This window comes from Staurois parvus, unplaced genomic scaffold (genome assembly GCF_062004578.1).
Source record: "Staurois parvus isolate SC_StPar_1 unplaced genomic scaffold, SC_StPar_1.0 ptg001283l, whole genome shotgun sequence".
NCBI classification, from domain to species: Eukaryota; Metazoa; Chordata; class Amphibia; order Anura; family Ranidae; genus Staurois; species Staurois parvus.
The window spans coordinates 1,306,721-1,327,500 of NW_028319079.1; the positions used below are offsets into that span (position 1 = coordinate 1,306,721).

The 20,780-nt window shown below is 45.6% G+C and overlaps 1 protein-coding gene across 1 annotated transcript in view; it reads left to right on the forward strand.

Annotated features, from left to right (window-relative positions):
* Window positions 1-13,975, forward strand: part of RCSD1 (RCSD domain containing 1) — a 122,157-nt gene extending 108,182 nt beyond the window's left edge. The window contains exons 6-7 of the mRNA XM_089660830.1: window positions 990-1,490; window positions 12,505-13,975. Coding sequence (XP_089516956.1) covers window positions 990-1,490; window positions 12,505-12,522 — 519 coding nt within the window. The 3' untranslated portion in view covers window positions 12,523-13,975. The remainder of the gene's footprint in view (window positions 1-989; window positions 1,491-12,504) is intronic.
* The last annotated feature ends 6,805 nt before the right edge of the window (window positions 13,976-20,780 follow it).

Consider the following 20,780-nt stretch of genomic DNA (forward strand, 5'->3'; position numbering starts at 1 on the left):
GGCTCCCTCCCAGGCTCCTGCATCTCCTACATCTTCCACCCAAACTCTCCTGCTGCTGAGTAGGCTCTGTCACACTTACAGGCTGCCCTGCCAGCATGCCATGTCTCCTGCTTGAGGATCGGCCAGAGTCCCTTAAGTGTGCAAGCCAGCCCCTCCTCACCCCCACCCACTGAGTTCTAGAGACTTCTCCAAGTCTCTATATCAGGTAGAGGTATCAAGGAACTGACCTGCAAAGCCCTCAGCCTTGACCTAAATTTGACTCAGCTGACTCATGCCCAGGCTGCTACTTAGCCTTTCTATCTAGAAAAACTAGCCAGCTCCTCCTAGCTAACTAAAGAGGTGCTACATTTAGTTAAAAAAAACTTGCATTACTTTTCTGTAATGAAGTACGACCCATGATGAGCAGACTACTGGATTCTCCAGAAATCTTCCCTGCAGGGCTGCCCTGTCCTCTTCCTTCTGCTGAACCTCTGGCACTGTGGGTGTTAACAGCTTCAGATGTCCAGGCTCAGCTGAAATAAAGATGGATATGCCCCCTCCTGTCTTCTCCTAGTAGAAAAGTTCATTTACTGATTACTTGATCTGTGAATAGGGGAGAGTCTGATCAGTCAAATGACTCTCTCCTCCATTCACAGATTGTGTTACAACCAATGAGAAACTTTTATCATTAGATTGAGAGCAGGAGGTGGCCTGTCCCCATTGAATCGTGCAGCTGAGACCTTAAGTTATTAACCCCCACATTGCTGGAACTTCAGCAGCAGGAAGAGGACAGGGCAAGCCCTGCAGTGAAGATTTCTACAGAATCCAACAGCCTGCATATTGTGGGACATACTTCATTACAGGTAAAGCTGTAGAGAAATTTATGTTTTTTAACTAAACTTCATCTCTAACCGTTCCTCACTGTATCTAGAACAAAAATAATTACCTAGAGTTTGCTTTTACATGACTCTACATTGCTAATATTGTGTCATAAATATCTTTCCCAACAGGTTCGTACTAGAGGCTCCTTAAAGAGAAGACCCCCAAGCCGAAGGTTTAGAAAATCCCAAAGTGACATGGACTTTGATATCGATATCATGAGCACCGCGCCTAAAGAAAACGGGGATAAGGTGGAAGAGAAAGGTACTGGGAGTCCAAAAGATAAAGATGAAACCCAACAGACAGAATCAGCGTGCGAGACAGACACGGCGTCACATGACCCAGCGGAGAAGTCATGTGACCCAGCAGAAAAGTCATCTGACCCAGCAGAAAAGTCATCTGAGTGCCCCCAGGAAGACCCAGGAAAGACAGAGAAAGAGACACAGATTGACGAGGGATCAGCCAGCACGGTGGAGGAGGACCCCAGCAAAGAAGAGGCCACATTGGACACAAACGTCACAGACTCATCAATCACTAAAGAGGAAACCGAGAACACGGAGGACGGCAATGACAAGTCAAGTGAAAGACAAGAGAAGGACGAGAGCAGCGAGCCTAGCAGATCGGATTGTGATGTGAGTAGAAATCATATTTAGGGTTTGTGGGATGCGATTTTGCTTGCTTCAAATGGGTTTTGCATTCCGGTGCAAGTCAATGGGACATAAAAACCTGCTTCAATTGCAAGTCAGAAGGAGGTCAACTCAGGTCAAAAGCACCTGTCAATGAATTCCAACTGATCTCTGAAGCTTCTCAAACTGATGCCATCAACACAAGCCCTTAGGCTTGGTTCACACCTACAGCAAGGAGCATGGGCATGTTCCCCTGTGGTGCGTGTAGGGCAGGCCATTCATTTCGATGGGCTGCCCTACGTGCAAGAAACGCGGAAAAAAAGTCCAAAATCATGCCATACCATGACGTTTCCATGACCATGTCATGTGTGTGTGATTTTGCATGTGTTCATTACACACAAAGGTATGAACTTAGTCTAGGCTCCATTCACATCTAGCGTAGGGGGAACGTGTTTTTGCATGCTTTCATGCTTCTTACTCGTCGTCGCACAACACGCATAGGGCAGCCATTCACCACGCACAACAAAAACACCAAAGACGTTCCTGTACCTTTTTCAGGCTTAAAGCTGGGTGCCATTAAATATTGGCAATGCAGCTGCCATAAAAAAAGCCGTCCATCTTTATCCGGACTTTTCTCCTGAACTCCAAAAGAAAAGGCGTTCTTTTGTGGGTATCCACAAATGGCTCAGGGAAAAGGCCTTACCTACAGCATGCTATACCCCAGTAGGTTGAGGGTTCAGCCCAAGTTTTTTTAATCCCCCTCTGATGCTGTGGACTGGTTGGACTCCATCGCCTGAGATGAGAATGTGGCACTTTGTCCTGTGATTCCAACTTTCGGCTGAGAGTACCCCCATTCACCTTGGAACTTTTTGTTCTCCTGCAAAGGGCTTGTTTGAGACATTTTTAACCTGTTTGCATCTTCAGTGCAGGGGCGGACTGACAACTCATGGGGCCCCCGGGCAATAGGGGATCATGGGGCCCCTGTGCTTGCCCAAACTCAAAAAGTCTATGAAAAAGGTACCAGGGGCATCTCATGGGGCCCCCTACTGACCCCGGGCCCTTGGGCAGTGCCCGAGTTTCCAAATGGTCAGTCTGCCCCTGCTTCAGTGTTATTTCTTAATGCATAGCTGCCCTATGCGATATGGTACAATGCCTATACTGTATGTTTTTTCCCAGTCATCGGAGTGGATGGACCAATTGTAGACTTTGCACCTGTTTTTTTTCTAGTTCGGGGCCTAAGGTTTCTATGGCAGGTTTTGGACTCTTCCCCTTTTTTTTGCCAGGGTGAACAGGGAACTTGGTTTTATTTTTGTTCTTCTTTTTTTTTTTGTTTGTTGTATCTTGCTGTAATGGGTGTGTTCCTCTTTTGCCCGCTTTGGTCTGCGGTTATTGTTTTGCCTCACATATTGCATTACTATTGTATATGGTGTGTGTGACCAGTTGTGTGTTATTCTCTGAATCCTTTTCTGCATCCCTGCCCCCCCGAATACTATTGTATATGGTGTCCGTGACCAGTTTTGTGTAGTTCTCAGAGACCTTTTCTGCATCCCTGCCCCCCCCAATTCTATTGTATATGGTGTCCGTGACTGGTTTTGTGTGGTTCTCAGTGTCCTTTTCAGCATCACTGCCGCCCCCACTACTATTGTATATGGTGTCCGTGACTAGTTTTGTGTGGTTTTCAGAATCCTTTTCTGCATCCCTGCCGCCCCTACTACTATTGTATATGGTGTCTGTGACTAGTTTTGTGTGGTTTTCAGAATCCTTTTCTGCATCCCTGCCCCCCCCCCCCACTACTATTGTATATGGTGTGTGTGACCAGTATTGTGTGGTTGTCTGAATCCTTTTCTGCATCCCTGCCACCCCCCCCCCCCCCACTACTATTGTATATGGTGTCTGTGACCAGTTTTGTGTGGTTCTCCGAATCCTTTTCTGCATCACCCCCCACTGCCCCCGATAGTGTTTCTTATCACTGATCATATGAAAGATTCTGTCTTGTAATGTTCGGAGTCTAAATTCTAAGTTTAAGAGTTCTTTAGTCTTACAATAGTAATTATCCCAGCATCCCCATGTGGTCCTCCTTTCCTACTTGTGGTAGGAAATGGGGTACTTTCCCTAAATAGGAACCATCCTTGGATTGGAAGCCCCTTTCTCAGATAAAGAACTGATTGCTGCCATTGACTCTTTCCCGATGGCAAGCAACCTGGTCTTGATGAAATCCCAAACGAGTGGTACAAACAATACTCTGAATTGCTTACAACTTGGCTATTGCAGCTCTATCGTGAATGTCTTGAGGCTGGGGCCTTACTCCCCTCATTCTATGAAGCCCATACGGTGTTGTTGACAAAGCCTGACAAAGATCCCCTTTACTTCTGTTCCTATTGCCCCATTTCACTTTTAAATATGGACTTCAAAGATGATATCCACCAGACTTACTAAAGTGCTGCGCTATTTAATCTCACCAGATCAGACTGGTTTTAGGCCCCAAAAGGCAACTGATATTAACCTACAAAGGGTTTACACCAGGGGTGGACTGACCATTTGGAAACTCGGGCACTTCCCGAAGGCCTGTGGTCAGTAGGGGGCCCCATGAGATGCCCCTGGTACCTTTTTCATAGGTTTTTTTTGAGTTTGGGCAAGGACACAGGGGCCCCATGAGTTGTCAGTCCACCCCTGCTTTACACCCACACCCAGCTTAAGTCAAATGTCTCTAGTGGGGCGTTTTTAGACCTTCAAAAGGCTTTTGATTCTATTGATCAGACTTATATGAGGCACAGTATGTATAAAGAGATAATGTGAGCGCAATGTAATAATCCCTAAAAAGAGCAGCTAGCATATAAAGGCAAATCCTCAACACCTCAAAATAGCAAATAGATAGATATGCAGCGCTAAAAAACAAAAGAATCTTATATAGGCAAATGATGTGGAAGCGCTGATATGAGCGCAACAGTAAGTGCAGTGAGATCCTGTCTATGGGTGATGAAATTATATCAATGTGACAGTGCTAGAAAATCCAATCATAAGATGATATCGTCCATAAAATGTGGTAATCCGTGCTTCATGACTTGCAATATCCGTGCCAGAATCTGGTAAAGTGATGCACTTACCAGAAGTACATATAGTATGCGCCTTATATGTATACCCTTAATGGTGGGGTCATCGGGGTCTGGTCTAGGGCTGTATGGTCATCAGGCTCAGCAGTGGACACTCAGGATGATGGCTCACACTCGGGGGTCACACTCCGCTAACAGACTCATCAGACAGCACCAGGGGCAGACTGACAACTCATGGGGCCCCCGGGCAATAGGGGATCATGGGGCCCCTGTGTCCTTGCCCAAACTCAAAAAAGCCTATGAAAAAGGTACCAGGGGCATCTCATGGGGCCCCCTACTGACCCCGGGCCCTCGGGCAGTGCCCGAGTTTCCAAATGGTCAGTCCGCCCCTGGGCAGCACTTAAATACTGGCTGACGTTCCCAAATGGCTCCACCTTATGAGGCTCGCAATGATCAAGCTTAACAAAAAATGCTCCAGGAAGAGTGAGATCTCTCAACAGAGGAAGAGCAATCCAAGGGCTTTATCTTGGTAATCATGCAGCATAGTTCTCCTGTGTCCAAAACAGATCTGTGCTTCATCCAGTTCTGTGTTCTGTATGGCAGATCTCACTGCACTTACTGTTGCGCTCATATCAGCGCTTCCACATCATTTACCTATATAAGATTCTTTTGTTTTTTAGCGCTGCATTTATTTTATATACGGCATGTATTGAGGCGATTGGGCGTTGGCCGATCCTTCCTTAAGTGGATATCCCTGCTGTGTTATCACCCAGTGGCAGCCATTAACGTTAATGGGCAGGTATCTGGCTCCTTCTCAGTGTCTAGGGGTACTGGACAGGGGTGCCCCCTCTCTCCGGGGCTTTTTGCACTCATGATGGAACCACTTGCCACCACCTTACGCTCCTCTAGTGCCTTGCAAGGTGTTAAAGTGGGCAGCCTTTTGGAAATTACTGTTCTTTATGCTGATGAGTTAGTCCTTTTTTGTGGGATGCAGGTCCTTCCCTACAGGTGTCCATTATGGGCAAGTTTTCTAAATTCTCTGGTCTAAAAGTGATCTGGCCTAAGACCAAAATTCTCCCACTATGCTCTCATTTACCCTCTGGAAATGTCTCCTTACAGTGGTGACCAGGGGTGGACTAACCATTGGGGAACTCGGGCACTGCCCGAGGGCCCGGGGTCAGTAGGGGGCCCCATGAGATGCCCCTGGTACCTTTCATAGGCTTTTTTGAGTTTGGGCAAGGACACAGGGGCCCCATGATCCCCTATTGCCCGGGGGCCCCATGAGTTGTCAGTCCGCCCCTGGTGGTGACACAAATAAAAGACCTAGGGCTGGTCATAACAAATTCAGTCACTAATTACATTCCCCTAATTGTCTCTCCACTTCCCACCCAACTTAAACCCCAAATAGACTGAATGCCTGGGGAAATCTCCCACACTAATAGAGAAAATAAACTTAGTGAGAATGAAAATTCTCCCATTATTTCTCTATATTTTTAGAAATTCCCCAGATCAGTCTTGAAGTCCATAGACTCATCTCTTCCTTCTTGTGGCATGGCGGGAATCCTCGCATCAAATTGGCAATTCTACAGCAGCCATGGCAGGAGGGAGGACTGGCGGTGCCAAATTTCTATAAATACTTCCTGGCCAGGCAGTTGGTTTTTGCTCATCGCTGGTCAACTATACCACAGGGCGATGCTGCAGTGTCCTTAGAGGAAGCAGTACTGGGATCTTATGAGGCTCTGACCCATCTTTTGTACAGAGGCTTAAAGTCTCCTTATAGTCTAACTTGTTGTATATAAGGAGACTTTAAGCCCCTGGAAATGTCTCCTTACAGTGGTGACCAGGGGCGGACTGACCATTGGGGAACTCGGGCACTGCCCGAGGGCCCGGGGTCAGTAGGGGGCCCCATGAGATGCCCCTGGTACCTTTCATAGGCTTTTTTGGGTGTGGTTTGAGTGTGGGTGAGGACACAGGAGCCCCATGATCCCCTATTGCCCGGGGTTCTCAAGTTCTCAAGGCCTGGGGTTGAATCATAAGTGAAGCCCTGGCTCCACCGCTATCTCCCCATATTCCATTCTGGAAAAACCCTACTCTGGAACATTTTTATACTTACCGTACTCTGATCCTGTGATCTGGATGAAATTTGGCATTAAAGCTCTGCAACAAGTTACTGCAAATGGGTCTATCATGTCCTTTGATGAATTGAAGGCGCACTATCATCTACCTAATACTCATCTTTCAGATATTTGCAAATAAGACGTGCTTTCCAGCCTCAGTTTTGTACAGGAGATCTCACTATACACGCTAGTGATATGTTGATGCTACTATGTAATGACTCTGTGACCAAAGTATTTTCTATGATTTATAAAAACTTATTCCCAGAAACCTCTGCTGTGTTAAGACTTTGCATGTCACTATGGGAAGCTGTTGCTCCAGGACTGGATAGAGATGACTGGGATAACATCTGGGAGGTTCCTTTCATTTACCTGGTTTTTGCTAGAAACCATTTAATACAATACAAATATTTACATAGAATCTATTTTACCCCGACTAGGTTGGCCAGGATCTACAGTTCCCAGTTCTCCGCTTGTTGCCAATGTTCCACACCTCTGGCTGATCTTATGCACATATCTTGGGACTGTCCTAATATTCAAGAGTATTGATGAGAGGTTCTTACCTGTGTAGCACTCGCCCCCCTAAGGGCCACTGAATTTGATGGGTTCCCCTAAGCTTTGCAGAGCCAGGCAACGTGCATTTCTCACATCTTCTCATACACAGTCCTTGAGCTTAGATATTGTTATTATTGGGAGTTAACAGCTTGGATGGGGTATAGGGGTATATGAGATGACCAAGGAACTGTAAGACTTTGAGGACGATTTCTCAACAAACATTGTACACTGTACACTGTGGACCAAAACAAATAGCAACTGTCTCTTTAAGGAGCACTGATGTCCCCTCTGGTGTACCTCCCCAGACCACAGATGAATCCTTCCTCCTTCACCCAGCAATCCTGAGGGTTTCCCTGGGCAAGGGATTCCAAGATCTGCAAATAAGTAGTCCCAGAGGAGAACTAGTTGGGTATTGCACCTGAACGCCCTCTCCCTTCTCTGGCCCAGGGGGTTTAGAAGTACTGTTCTGTCCTGTTAGCTTGATGGGCTCCAGCTGCTTTCAGGCCTTACACTGGGCTAGCTTCTTCCCTGCTGACAGGATGTCCTCCCTAGAGATGGTGGCACAGTGGAGATCCTTCCATCCAGCACCAGCCTATGGGCAGGCCCCCCTCCTTGGGGCCCCCTCTCAGGCTCCACTCTCCAGCACCTTCTCTCTGTCCATCTTCCACCTAAACTCAACAACTCCCCTGCTGCACAGGCTCTGCCACATTTAAGGGTTGCTCTTAGCCACCATGTGTCACGTACCTGATGGGAGACTGAAATGACAAGGTCGGCCTCACTTGTGTCACTAGCCCTGACCCACCTGGAGTTGAAACAGAGGGAGTCTAGGGACCAGGGGGATAAGCACGCCTGTAGATGTTGTTTGCAGCTCTTGCAGATGATGATCTTGGAAGACTGATGATCTTCTGATTCAGGCACAGTAATTACCAGCAGAGTGGGTTTTGTAGATCGCCAGGCGTGCACCAGAACAAGGCAGGTAGTGAGGGTAAGAGACAGGAGCAGTGTCATAGGAATAGTCAGGGTCATCAACAGGCGGACAGAACGGTACAGAATCAGGAGCAAAGCCAAGTTCAGGAGTAGAGCTGAAGTCAGGAACCAGTATCAATCAGGAGAGGAATCAGAGTCAGGTCAGGAACAAGCCGGATCAGCAACAAAGGAATCATACAGGACCAAGCAGGACACGGGGGAGCTGAAGACCAGTCAGCACCTAAAATGGGCAGAGGCACTCCTTAAATAGCCCTTCTGGCTCCAATCTTCGCCATGCGTGTGCGCGATTGCGCATTGCTGCGTGCATGTGCAGAACCGACCACTCTTATCCGGAAGTTTCTATGCGCATGCGCATTTCTAATCGCAATTCGTCTCACCGGAAATCCCTTACACCATGCCCAGCCTCCTGCCTGGGGATTGGCCAAGTTTCCTTAAACATGCAAATCTAGGCTTCCTCCTTTCCTCCGCCCCTCTTATAGAAAGTTTCTCCAGTTTCTAGAAGGGTGGGAGGGCTCCAGAAACCCTGACCTGTAGAGCCACGCAGCCTATCCTGAGGTGACCTCTCTACCTCACACCCAGGCTGACTCGTCCCAGGCTTCTATCAAGCCTCTGACTCACAAAAATAACAAATCCTATCTAGGTAAACCTAGAGGGTGCTACACCTGTATTACTTCAGTAACTACTATTTCCATCAAAACCTTAATAGAGGTATGCCTCCTGAGGTTGCTGGATTTTCTGACCACCACTAGAGCAATACATACCCTACTGACATTACTATTGCTCTATGCTAGGAAACTGATAGTATCATTATGGAAGAAAACGTTGGCGCCAACAGTGGTGGCCTAGAAGGCTCTGGTGAATAAGGTGGTCCCGTTATACAAGACTACATATGCCAATCGAGGGGCTTTCAATTCATTTGTAAAAGTGTGGGGTGGGAGGCTTTCTTCCAGCTCCACTGTCTCAGATTAAAAGATTATATGTGAGGTATTCTTTATAATTTATTTCCTAGGATCTCAAAGTGCCCATTAATATTCCTGCTATGGGATTTGGATTAGTAATGGAGTCTGCGGACCCTTACTACTTCCATGGGTTGTTTCTGTGTGAAATATCGTGACTATTGCCTGTTGTAGTATATTTACTATCTGATATACAGAAGGGATAGGAAGAGCAGGGCGTGCATTGTAGTTGTATCCCTGGAATGTTACCCTGTATGAGGACTGCCCCTGATTGGTCACAGAACTATATGTATATTTAGTGGAATTTTGGTTCTACCAATGGCTGGCATTGCCTCCATTTTAAGGTTGAGGCTGCAATTTTATATTTTATTTATGTTTTTTCTATTTCACACTGTTACTTTTTGTGTAACCATGCAAAATTCTAATTATTAAAAAAATAAATTGGCAATGCAATGACAACACAAGCTCAATTTTCGCACGTTCTGGGACCCAGGTTTTTGAACATTTCTACACGCATTCCAAGAACGCGCAGGTGTGAATGGGGCATAGAGCTGAATTGTAGTCATGGCATTTTTTTGCACAGTTGCATTAGTCCAAAGTAATTATGCATAGGCCATACTTGTGGGATGCTTTTGGAGGCCGGAAATCCCTGTAGTAATGGCCGCTACTACAGTGATCACTGCTGTCTTCCAGGTCCCATGTTGAGCCTGCAGCATGGTGAACGCAGAGGTTCGCTTTCTCACTTGACATGAACACCTTGCATTTTTCTTAATGAATGCAAGGCCTTCTCTGATTGGACACGGTGGACAGTCAGAGAGGTGACGTCATGACGCCATGACTTCTTCCTCATCCAATCAGAGAACACAGTTATCCTAAATCTGAAGTTATCTGATCCTGCCAAAAAGCCTGTTATTTTGTAAATTTCTGTGATCTATGTCTGTGTTGCACTGTTATCTGTTACGAGGTCTCTCTGTGGACTACAGAACACCTTCTCTCTATGTTATGGAGATGAGGAGAGTGTTCCGTAGTCCCAACCAGCACTGTGGATAAGGGGGTACCTTCAGTCCTCATATACGGGGCCCAGGCCAGCAGGGGGGGCCAGGCAGCTGGGTAAATCGGATGTGTGTAGGGAGGATGATCGGCACGGTGGGAGTGCAATTACTGGAACTGATCCCCTGTGTGGCACTCTCTGCAACATTGAAGACTGGCATCTTCTCCTCTCCACCTGGTTGTACTTGACTACACTCTGCTTGCTGCCTGTCAAGACCCCTGGTTGTACTTGACTACCCTCTGCTTGCTGCCTGTCAAGACCTCTGGTTGTACTTGACTACCCTCTCCTTGCTGACTGTCAAGACCCCTGGTTGTACTTGGCTACCCTCTGCTTGCTTCCTGTCAAGAGCCCTGGTTGTACTTGACTACCCTCTGCTTGCCGCCTGTCAAGACCCCTGGTTGTACTTGACTACCCTCTGCTTGCTTCCTGTCAAGAGCCCTGGTTGTACTTGACTACCCTCTGCTTGCCGCCTGTCAAGACCCCTGGTTGTACTTGACTACCCTCTGCTTGCTGCCTGTCAAGACCCCTGGTTGTACTTGACTACCCTCTTTTTGCCGTCTGCTAAAACCTCTGGTTGTAATTGATTACTGCTGCTTGCTGCCTGCCAAGACCCTTGCTTACACCTGACTACCCTCTGCTTGCCTCGACCCTTGCTTAGATTTGATTACTCTCGTCTCTAACCTCATCCACTTTCTCCTCAAGGTAGCCCACTGTTTATGCCAGCCCCTGGTGGGGCAATCCCAGGGGCCATTACCTGGTGCCGCAAAGAAAACCGGGGACTGCTAGGTTTCCTAGCCATTATCTCTTGCAGAGTGCTCTGTGAAAACTGACTAGTATTTAGACTTCTCACGTCACCTATGCAGGCCATACCTGGGTCGAATTCTGAACAAAGTTTCTTTAGAAAATCGGAAATTTTGTGCGTTTTGTAATCCGATGGCGCCACCATTGATTTTGAAATTCAACCAACCAAGCCTTCAATTTCGCCTCATGTTCTACAGAAAAGAATTTTCTTTTCTTTTCAGGTCACAGCTCATGCTCACTTCTTTTTCATTTATATTTCTCGCATGATTCTCCCATTATTGATTCAAAATTCGTTCATTTTGCAAAAAATTTCCGACATGCCCTGTTACTCAAATTCGATGGTCATACAAAAATCAGCCATTTCTGTGACCCATTAATGGTGCGAAATTCTAACGAAAATTCTTAGAAAAGATTTTCCAAAGAATATTCTTTCGGAATTTTGACCCGCATATGGCCGGCTTTACCAGGGCACAACATAACAACACCCAGGGAGAGGAAGCATTATTTTCCGGATCAATAGGTGAAAATAAAAATGATTGCAGCCACCTCATTTAACCTCCCTGGCGGTATTCCCGAGTGTAGCTCGGGGTAAAGTTTCAGCACCACAAGCGGTAACCCCGAGCTACACTCCGGAATACACTGCAGCGTTGCTCCAGGATCTCTTCTTCACTTACCTTGTCCTTCGCTGCAGCGTCCCCGGCATCCGTCTTCTGGGTTCCGTTCCCTGCGACATCAAGACATATGGGACGTACGGGGGACGGAACGGCGGGAAATTTAAAAATGTGAAAAAGTGACATTCACTAAATACACTAAAATCACATAGTATAACATTCCTGTATCAAACCATTTCACATACATTTTGTCCCGAGTGCTTTGTCCTGCATTTTTACTGTTCTTTCTGCCTGGAAACTGAGAAACGTCCATGGCGTCCAAAAAGCGTCCCTTTACGTCAAAAGCGGTTTTAGACCGGCTAGAGAACAGCGATAGTAAATCAGAACCACTTGCAGAATTGAGTGATAATGATTCGTGGGAGAAATTCCTCATCAGACACTGAAAACGATTCTGCGACTTTGCTCAGTGATGTGCGAACTTGGCGCTATATTTCACATTTCAGTGTTCTTGGTTTGATTATATTATTGAATTACATTTATTATATTATTATTATTTTTATGATTATTTATTAAATTATAATTTATGATTTCGTGTTTCAAATTTTATCATACCCGGGATGTTTACTAGACTCTTGTTCTGACAGATTTCAGTGAGTTATTCCTAAAAATTACAGGCCTACAATAAAAAAAATACATATTTCCATGCAAAAAAAAGTACCGCTTTGAGCACAGAAATATGGACATAATGAGACCGCTAGAGAGGCTACGGACTTGTAAGCTGCAATATAGTACATTTTTGGTTTTTGGTTTAGATGCACTTTAAGTGGTTTGATTGTAGCCCAGAAGCCATATTGGACCTTTGCCAAGTTGTTTTACTATTGTTATCTTTCCGTAGGATAAACCGGAAAAATGATGAAAAGGGACCAACGCAGAAGTAGCACGAGCTTCCATGGGACACTCAGTAGGTTGACATCCTCAGGATACGTCATGGCCTCAGATCTGGCCACAAACTCACCGTCCCGAGGCAACGCATTTTCCTAACGTGGTGCGGTCATTGTGTCCCGGAGAACTTCTACAGGCATGTCCAGACAATCGAGTTAACGCGCTGGGTTATACCATACACAGAGTATGCACTTTGTATAAAACAATAGTCCAACTAAATTCCTGTTTAAAACAGCTAAATCCCCTCCAGGTGTGCAAAGTCTTACAGCTCGTTTTCTTGTTGAGATAGCCACAACCTGAATAGTAAAGCCTGTCCCCCGCCAGCAGCTGCAAAGTGGGCCCCTTACTGTCTGTGTGGTCTGTACACAGCGGTCTGACATGCCTCAGTCATACCTATAGCATGAGCTTTGCTGATTGTAGAGCTTTAGCTTTGACTTAGTAGGGGGTGTCAGATCTATGGTTGCCACCTCATCCCTTTAAAACCAAACACATATTAACCTCTTCACGCCGGCCGAACGCAAATGTGCGGCATCCTGGCATCTGGGCCTGGACACCGAGTGGCCGCATATTTGCATTTTATTAAGAAAGGACATATGTGCCGAGAGTGTGCGCCCTGCCCGCTCCCGGCACACATGCCTGGTACTCACGGAAAGGTCCCGATCTCCTCTTTCGATCGGGACCTTGCCGGATCATGTGACTGCCGTGACGGTGCGTCACATGGCCCTAAACCCGTCCCGGCTTCTGAAACTCTTAAAGGGCTGGGAGGCGCCTGCGTGAAGGGGTTAATTATATGGGTTCTGAGGCTAATCTATTGCAGATAAGGCACTAAGTGAGTTTAATTACCACCTTAATCAGCCACAGAACCCGTGTAATTAATGTGTTTGGTTTTATAGGGATGAGGTGGCAACCTTAGTCAGATCTCTGCAGAGAGGCCACTGCTTCCACACAGAAAGCAGGGGTCCTTCTCAGCAGCATGCTGGCAGTGGACAGGCTTTTCTACTCAGGCTGTTGCTGTTTTATAAAGAAAATGAGCTGTAAGACTTTGTACACCTTTGTGTTTCGATGCAGTTGCATTTGGCTGATTTAAACTGAAGGTTTAGTTGGGCTTTAAGAGTTCTGAAATATGAGCTGTCTGTGTTGCTAATAGCAGTCAAAGATGTTCTCCCTATTGTGTTTCCTCCGGATGTGAAAATCCAATTCGTTGCCTGGGTAAATGCAGACAGTTCTACTTTCAGGCACTTTGATAAGTGAGGTTTAGCTTTAAGCAGCATACGGTAGGAAGCTTGCAAGGCATGTTGGGAGTTCGGCTTTTCTGGAAAGTGTCGCCACCTTGTGGCATAAACTACCTGTGCTCTGTGTTTTTTCTTTTAATGTTTTTTTTTTTCTTTTGTATTGTATTTTTATTAAAGTTTTAAGTGAAACAACGGACAATATTAGATTTAATTTTAAAGAACTCTAGTGGTCACAACTATTACCTGGTTACACCCGCTTGCTGTTTATGCTCTTTGAACTGAATGCTGCATCAGTATTCACTCTGAATGTTACCGATCAGGTCCTGCCGCTGGGGACAAGTCTGTAATAAAGGCATTGTTTAGATGGGGAGGAGTTAGATAGAATTGCATTGTGTGTGATAGCTTTTGGAGCCTACAGAAGCATGCTTCCAGCTACAGGGATGATATTAATACACCATAATTTTTAGTTCTATTAATCGGGTAGCATATAGTATCTCTTCAATTTATGAACAAATACCTTTATAAATACCTGCTTACTCAAAGTGAAATATTTTGGGAAATCAAGAAAAGTGAAAAAAATTAATCTTTTGAGGGCAAAATAATTTAAATCCCAAATCTAGGGTGAGCAATGCTCCATCTTGCCCCCCATCCTCATTTACACACATACATTCATACATACACACACATATATTCAGTTGTGTTCAAAATAATAGCAGTGTGTTGAAAAAAAGTGAATAAAGCTGAAAATCCTTCTAATAGCTTTTATTTCCATCCACACAAATGCATTGGGAACACGACACATTCTATTCCAAATCAAAACATGAAGAAAAATACATCAAATTTGTGTTGTTCCTCTAAAAAAATTGAAGAAAAGTGAATATTAGACGGTTCAAAAAAATAGCAGTGTTTGTATTCTTCTTTACAAACTCAAACATTCACTATATAAACTGAGAAATGTTTGAAGATTTTGCTTTTCTTTGAATGACTTCATGAATATTTGGTTGTAGTCGCACTGTTTCTGAGAACTGCTGTACATCTGTGTTGCATGGAGTCACCCAACTTCTGGCCCCTGTGATCAGGTATTCCAGCCCAGGATGATTGGACTACATTCCACAGTTCTTCTCTATTTCTTGGTTTTGCCTCAGAAACTGCATTTTTGATGTCACCCCACAAGTTTTTTATTGGATTAAGATCCGGGGATTGGGCTGGCCACTCCATAACGTCAATCTTGTTGGTCTGGAACCAAGATGTTGCACGTTTACTGGTGTGTTTGGGGTCGTTGTCTTGTTGGAACACCCATTTCAAGGGCATTTCCTCTTCAGCATAAGGCAGCATGACCTTTTCAAGTATTCTGATGTATTCAAACTGATCCATGATCCCTGGTATGAGATAAATAGGCCCAACACCGTAGTATGAGAAACATCCCCATATCATGATGCTTGCACCACCATGCTTCACTGTCTTCACCGTGTACTGTGGCTTGAATTCAGTGTTTGGGGGTCGTCTGACAAACTGTCTCCGCCCACTAGACCCAAAAAGAACAATCTTACTTCCATCAGTCCACAAAATGTTGCGCCATTTCTCTTTAGGCCGGTCAATGTGCTCTTTGGCAAATTGTAACCTCTTCAGCACATGTCTTTTTTCCAACAGTGGGACTTTGCGGGGGCTTCTTGCAGATAGCTTGGCTTCACATCGGCGTCTTCTAATTGTAACAGTCCTCACAGGGAACTTCACACCTTCTTTCATCTTCCTGGAGCTGATTGTTGGCTGAGTCCGCGCCATTTTGGCTATTCTTCTATCCATTCGAATGGTAGTTTTTCGCTTTCTTCCACGTCTTTCAGGTTTTGGTTGCCATTTTAAAGCATTTGCGATCATTTTAGCTGAGCAGCCGATCATTTTCTGCACTTCTTTATGTTTTCCCCTCTCCAATCAACTTTTTAATCAAGGTACGCTGTTCTTCTGAACAATGTCTGGAACGACCCATTTTCCTCAGAATTTCAGAGAGAAATGCACTGTAACCAGCATGTACAACATTTGCTGCCTTCCTTCCTTAAATAAGGGCAATAATTGCCACCTGTTTTTCAAAGAATGAATGACCTCACTAATAGAACTCCACACTGCTATTATTTTGAACATGCCCCTTTCAATTAGTGATTCAATTACACAGAATCAGCAGCATGCATGTCATGATTGTTGGGTCTGTTGGATTTCTATTACTCTACTACACCTGCTAGTAAATTATTTGCCATGTAGAAATATCATTTCTACCAAAAACAGTGATTGATCCGGTTAGTGATGTCTGACTGCTATTATTTTGAACACAACTGTGTATATATATATATATATATATATATATATATATATATATGGTATATATTTATACTGTGTGTATATATACAGATTTTGTAAGTTTGCCCACTTACAAAGGAATGAAGGGTCTATAATTTGTATCATAGGTGTATTTTAAATGATAGAGACAGAATATCAACCAAAAATCCAGAAAAAACACATGATACAAATGTTATAAATTGAGTTGCAGTTCACTGAGTGATTGAGTATTTGATCCCCTACCAACCAACAATGATTCTGGCTCCCACAGACTTGCTATGTGCTCATGTGGTACACAGATTAGTCCTGTCAATGTAAGAAGGTGCTCCTAATAACTCATTATGTGTAGAAAAGACACCTGTCCACAGAATCTCTTTCTTGGGCACCACCATGGACCAAAGAGCTGTCAAAGGACATCAGGGACAAAGTTGTAGACCTGCACAAGGCTGGAATGGACTACAAGACCATCAGCAGGAAGCTTGGTGAGAAGGAGACAACAGTTGGAGCGATTATTTGCAATTGGAAGAAATATAAAAATAAACATCTATCGCCTTCGGTCTAGAGCTCCATGCTAGATTTTGCCACATGGGGTAAGGATGATCATGAGAAAAGTGAGGGATCAGCCCAGAACTACACGGGAGGAGCTTGTAAATGATCTCAAGGCAGTTGGGACCACAGTCACCAAACAAACCATTGGTAACACAATACGCTGACATGGATTTAAATCCTGCAGTGTCTGCAAGGTCCCCCTTCTCAAGAAGGCACATGTACAGGCCTATCCAGGGGCGGACTGACAACCCATGGGGCCCCCGGGCAATAGGGGATCATGGGGCCGCTGTGTCCTTGTCCAAACTCAAAAAAGCCTATGAAAAAGGTACCAGGGGCATCTCATGGGGCCCCCTACTGACCCCGGGCCCTCGGGCAGTGCCCGAGTTTCCAAATGGTCAGTCCGCCCCTGGGCCTATCTTAAGTTTGCTAATGAACATCTAAATGATTCATAGAAGGATTGGGAGAAAGTTCTGTGGTCAGATGAGACCAAAACTGAGCTCTTTGGCGTTAACTCGACTCACCGTGTTTGGATGAAGAAAAATGCTGACTATGGCCCTAAGAGATCCACATTGGAGGCCACTGGTGTAACCCAAAATAATGGTGTCATGAGCATCCAAATGAAACAAATTTGTTAATTTCGTAACTATTTTTCAGATTTGTTGACATTTGTTAGTATTAAAGATGCACCATTACCTGTTTTTTACCAGCAGGTACGAGTACTGATACCTGTACTCAAGTTCTTGCCAATATCTATACTTTTGCGGTGCAATTTGAGCCGATACAGAATGAACAGGCTCAAATCACACTGCAAAGAATAGCGTGCGATTTGTGCAGGAATGCGGTGCAATTCCTGTCCGAATCACATGCAGTTTCCCGCACCACTCCTGTGTGAAGTCATTATGACAAGCCTGGTCTCACACAGGAGCGGTGTGGAAAACTGCATGCAATTTGGATAGACATCGCACCTCATTCCTGTTCAAAACACATGCTATTCTTTGCAGTGCGATTTGAGCCCAATTATTTGTAATCGCACCACGGTATTGGATTTAGGTATCGGAGCATTTGCACGAGTGCAAGTATTTGTGTAAATACTTGGTATCAGCACTGAGACTGATATCGGTGCAACCCTGGTTACTATGTCCACATTCTATGTATACATCTGAATCTCCAAAAAAATTAATTTTTCATCCAAAAACAAATTGTAACAAGATGAAATGCACATTTCTACTAAATACATATTCTGAATACCCATACTTTTATTCTCTCCCGATGGGAACGCCAATTCTGGTGACAACCAAGGATTCCCTCATTATGGAGGGATTTCCTCACTTCCTGTTGTGGCTGTGGGACAGGAAGTGAAGGGAAATCCCCCCAATGGGATGGCAAATTAAAAAAAAAAAACCTCACGTAGGGTTAAACCCTCCCTTACGCTATCCAAAATGAGAAATAAAAAGCTTTGGTATTAGTTTCATTTTAATAGCATAAATTTTGAATCACATCAAGCTAGAACTAACCCCTGAAGAAGACTATCCCTAATGTTCAAAGCTCTTATCAGTGGTGAACTACTAGGGTCACAAAGGTTGCATTTGTGACCAGACCCTGGCATTCCACCATCGAGGAGGGACCCCAAGATAGCAGGAAGGGAGCCCGCTGCAGAACATGTGAAAGTGTCCTGCTGCAGGACCATAGTAAAGGGCTCCTTGACAAGAGTAAAGGGCCCCGGGATCAGTGGAAAGGGCCCCAGGACTGATGGAAGGCTATCCCTAATGTTCACAGCTCTTGCTAGTGGCAGAACTGCTAGGGTCACAAAGGTTGCACTTGCGAAGGGGCCTTAGCATTCCACTGAGGAGGGGCCCAAGATAGCAGGAAGAGGGCCAGCTGCAGAACATGTGAAAGTGTCCTGCTGTGGGACCATAATAAAGGGCTCCACGACAAGAGTTAAGGACCCCGGGATCAGTGGGAAGGGCCCCGGGACTGATGAAAGACTATCCTTTATGTTCACAGGTCTTGTTAGTGGTGGAACTGCTAGGGTCACAAAGGTTGCACTTGCAAAGGGGCCTTAGCATTCCACTGAGGAGGGCCCAAGATAGCAGGAAGGGGGCCAGCTGCAGAACATGTGAAAGTGTCCTGCTGCAGGACCCTAATAAAGGGCTCCAGGACAAGAGTAAAGGGCCCCGGGATCAGTGGGAAGGGCCCTGTGACTAATGGAAAACTATCCCTAATGTTCACAGCTCTTGCTAGTGGCAAAACTGCTAGGGTCACATAGGTTGCACTTGTGACGGGGCCTTGGCATTCCACTGAGGAGAGGCCCCAAGATAGCAGGAAGGGGGCCTGCTGCAGAACATGTGAAAGTGTCCTGTTGCGGGACCATAATAAAGGACTCCACAACAAGAGTAAAGGGCCCCGGGATCAGTGGGAAGTGCCCAGAGACTGATGGAAAACTATCCCTAATGTTCACAGCTCTTACTAGTGGCGGAACTGCTAGGGTCACAAAGGTTGCACTTGCGATGGGGCCTTGGCATTCCACCGAGGACAGGCCCCAAGATAGCAGGAAGGGAGCCCGCTGCAGAACATGTGAAAGTGTCCTGCTGTGGGACCATTATAAAGGGCTCCATCATAAAGGGCCCAGGGACTGATGGAAGACTATCCGTAATGTTCACAGTTCTTACTAGTGGCGGAACTGCTAGGGTCGCAAAGGTCGCATTTGCGACTGGGCTCTGGTGTCCCATCATTGTAGAGGAGCCTCAAGATAGCAGGAAGGGGGCCCACTGCAGAACATGTGAAAGGGTCCTGCTGCTGGACTGTATGAGAGTAAAGGGCCTCAAGATCAGTGGGAAAACCCCAATGGAAAGGGCCCCGAGACCAGTAGAAAGGGACCCATGAAAAGTGGCAAGGGTCCCAGGACCCGCGGCCAATGGAAAGGTCCCCAGGATGAGGTCAGAGGGACCCTTCATGGTTTCTTGTATCGGGGCCTTGAAGTTTCTCATTACACCTCCAGCTCTTACTGTTGTTGTAGATCAGGGGTAGGCAACCTGCGGCTCTCCAGCTGTTGCAGGACTACAAGTTCCATCATGCCTCTGCAAGTCATAGCTGTAACTGTCAGTTTTGTAATGTTGCAATGCCTCGTGGGAAATGTAGTTCCACAACAGCTAGAGAGCCGCAGGTTGCATACCCCTGTTGTAGATGAACCCAGACCACTGTGTTGTGCAGCTTTCCATATATTCCAAGTTTATTGGACGTATAGAGGCGGCACTTTAACGGCAAAGAGGAAAGTTCTAGATTGGTTTATATTTTATGGAAATCTTTATAATATTCCGCTCATCTATGAAAAGTAGCTGAGTCACAAACGACGTGCCCTCCGGTACATTTCCAGAAGACAGTCTCAGTACTAAGCCATAACAAGAAAGATAACGCCGAGTCTCCTGGAGTCATTTTGGTTTGTTCCCACGTAGCAATCTATACCTTCCCCACATCCACACATTCTTCTCTATTAACCTCTTACCATCCACTTAACACACACGCAGGGGCGGACTGACAACTCATGGGGCCCCCAGGCAATAGGGGATCATGGAGCCCCTGTGTCCCTCCCAAACTCAAAAAAGCCTATGAAAAAGGTACCAGGGGCATCTCACGGGGCCCCCTACTGACCCCGGGCCCTCAGGCAGTGCCCGAGTTTCCAAATGGTCAGTTGGAACAGAGACCGAGCTGTCAAAGACAACTGACCACACTTACTATCATCAGCCAGTGGGACCGGCTTCCGATCATGTGACCACAGAGATCACATGATTGCCGATCCTTCCCTCCTTCCGGGTTTACAAACCCTAATAAAGGGACGCCGGGGCTGGACAGAAAGGGGATCATTCTCTACCAGCGTATAGCTGAAGGAAACAAGACCAAGACTAGGCCTATAGACTGAAGCCATGCTCAGAATATCCCAGCATGGTGAAGAAGCCTTTCCGCATGCAGAGGTTGAATCTCTTTTCCTCCAGATACAGACAGGTCTATTATTTATTTTTTAAAAATTGCACAAATGTGACAAACATTCACACAATTGCGACAACAAAAAAAAAATCACCATGTTTTGTTGTGTATGATAATTTTTCGTGAACATTGGTGCCTT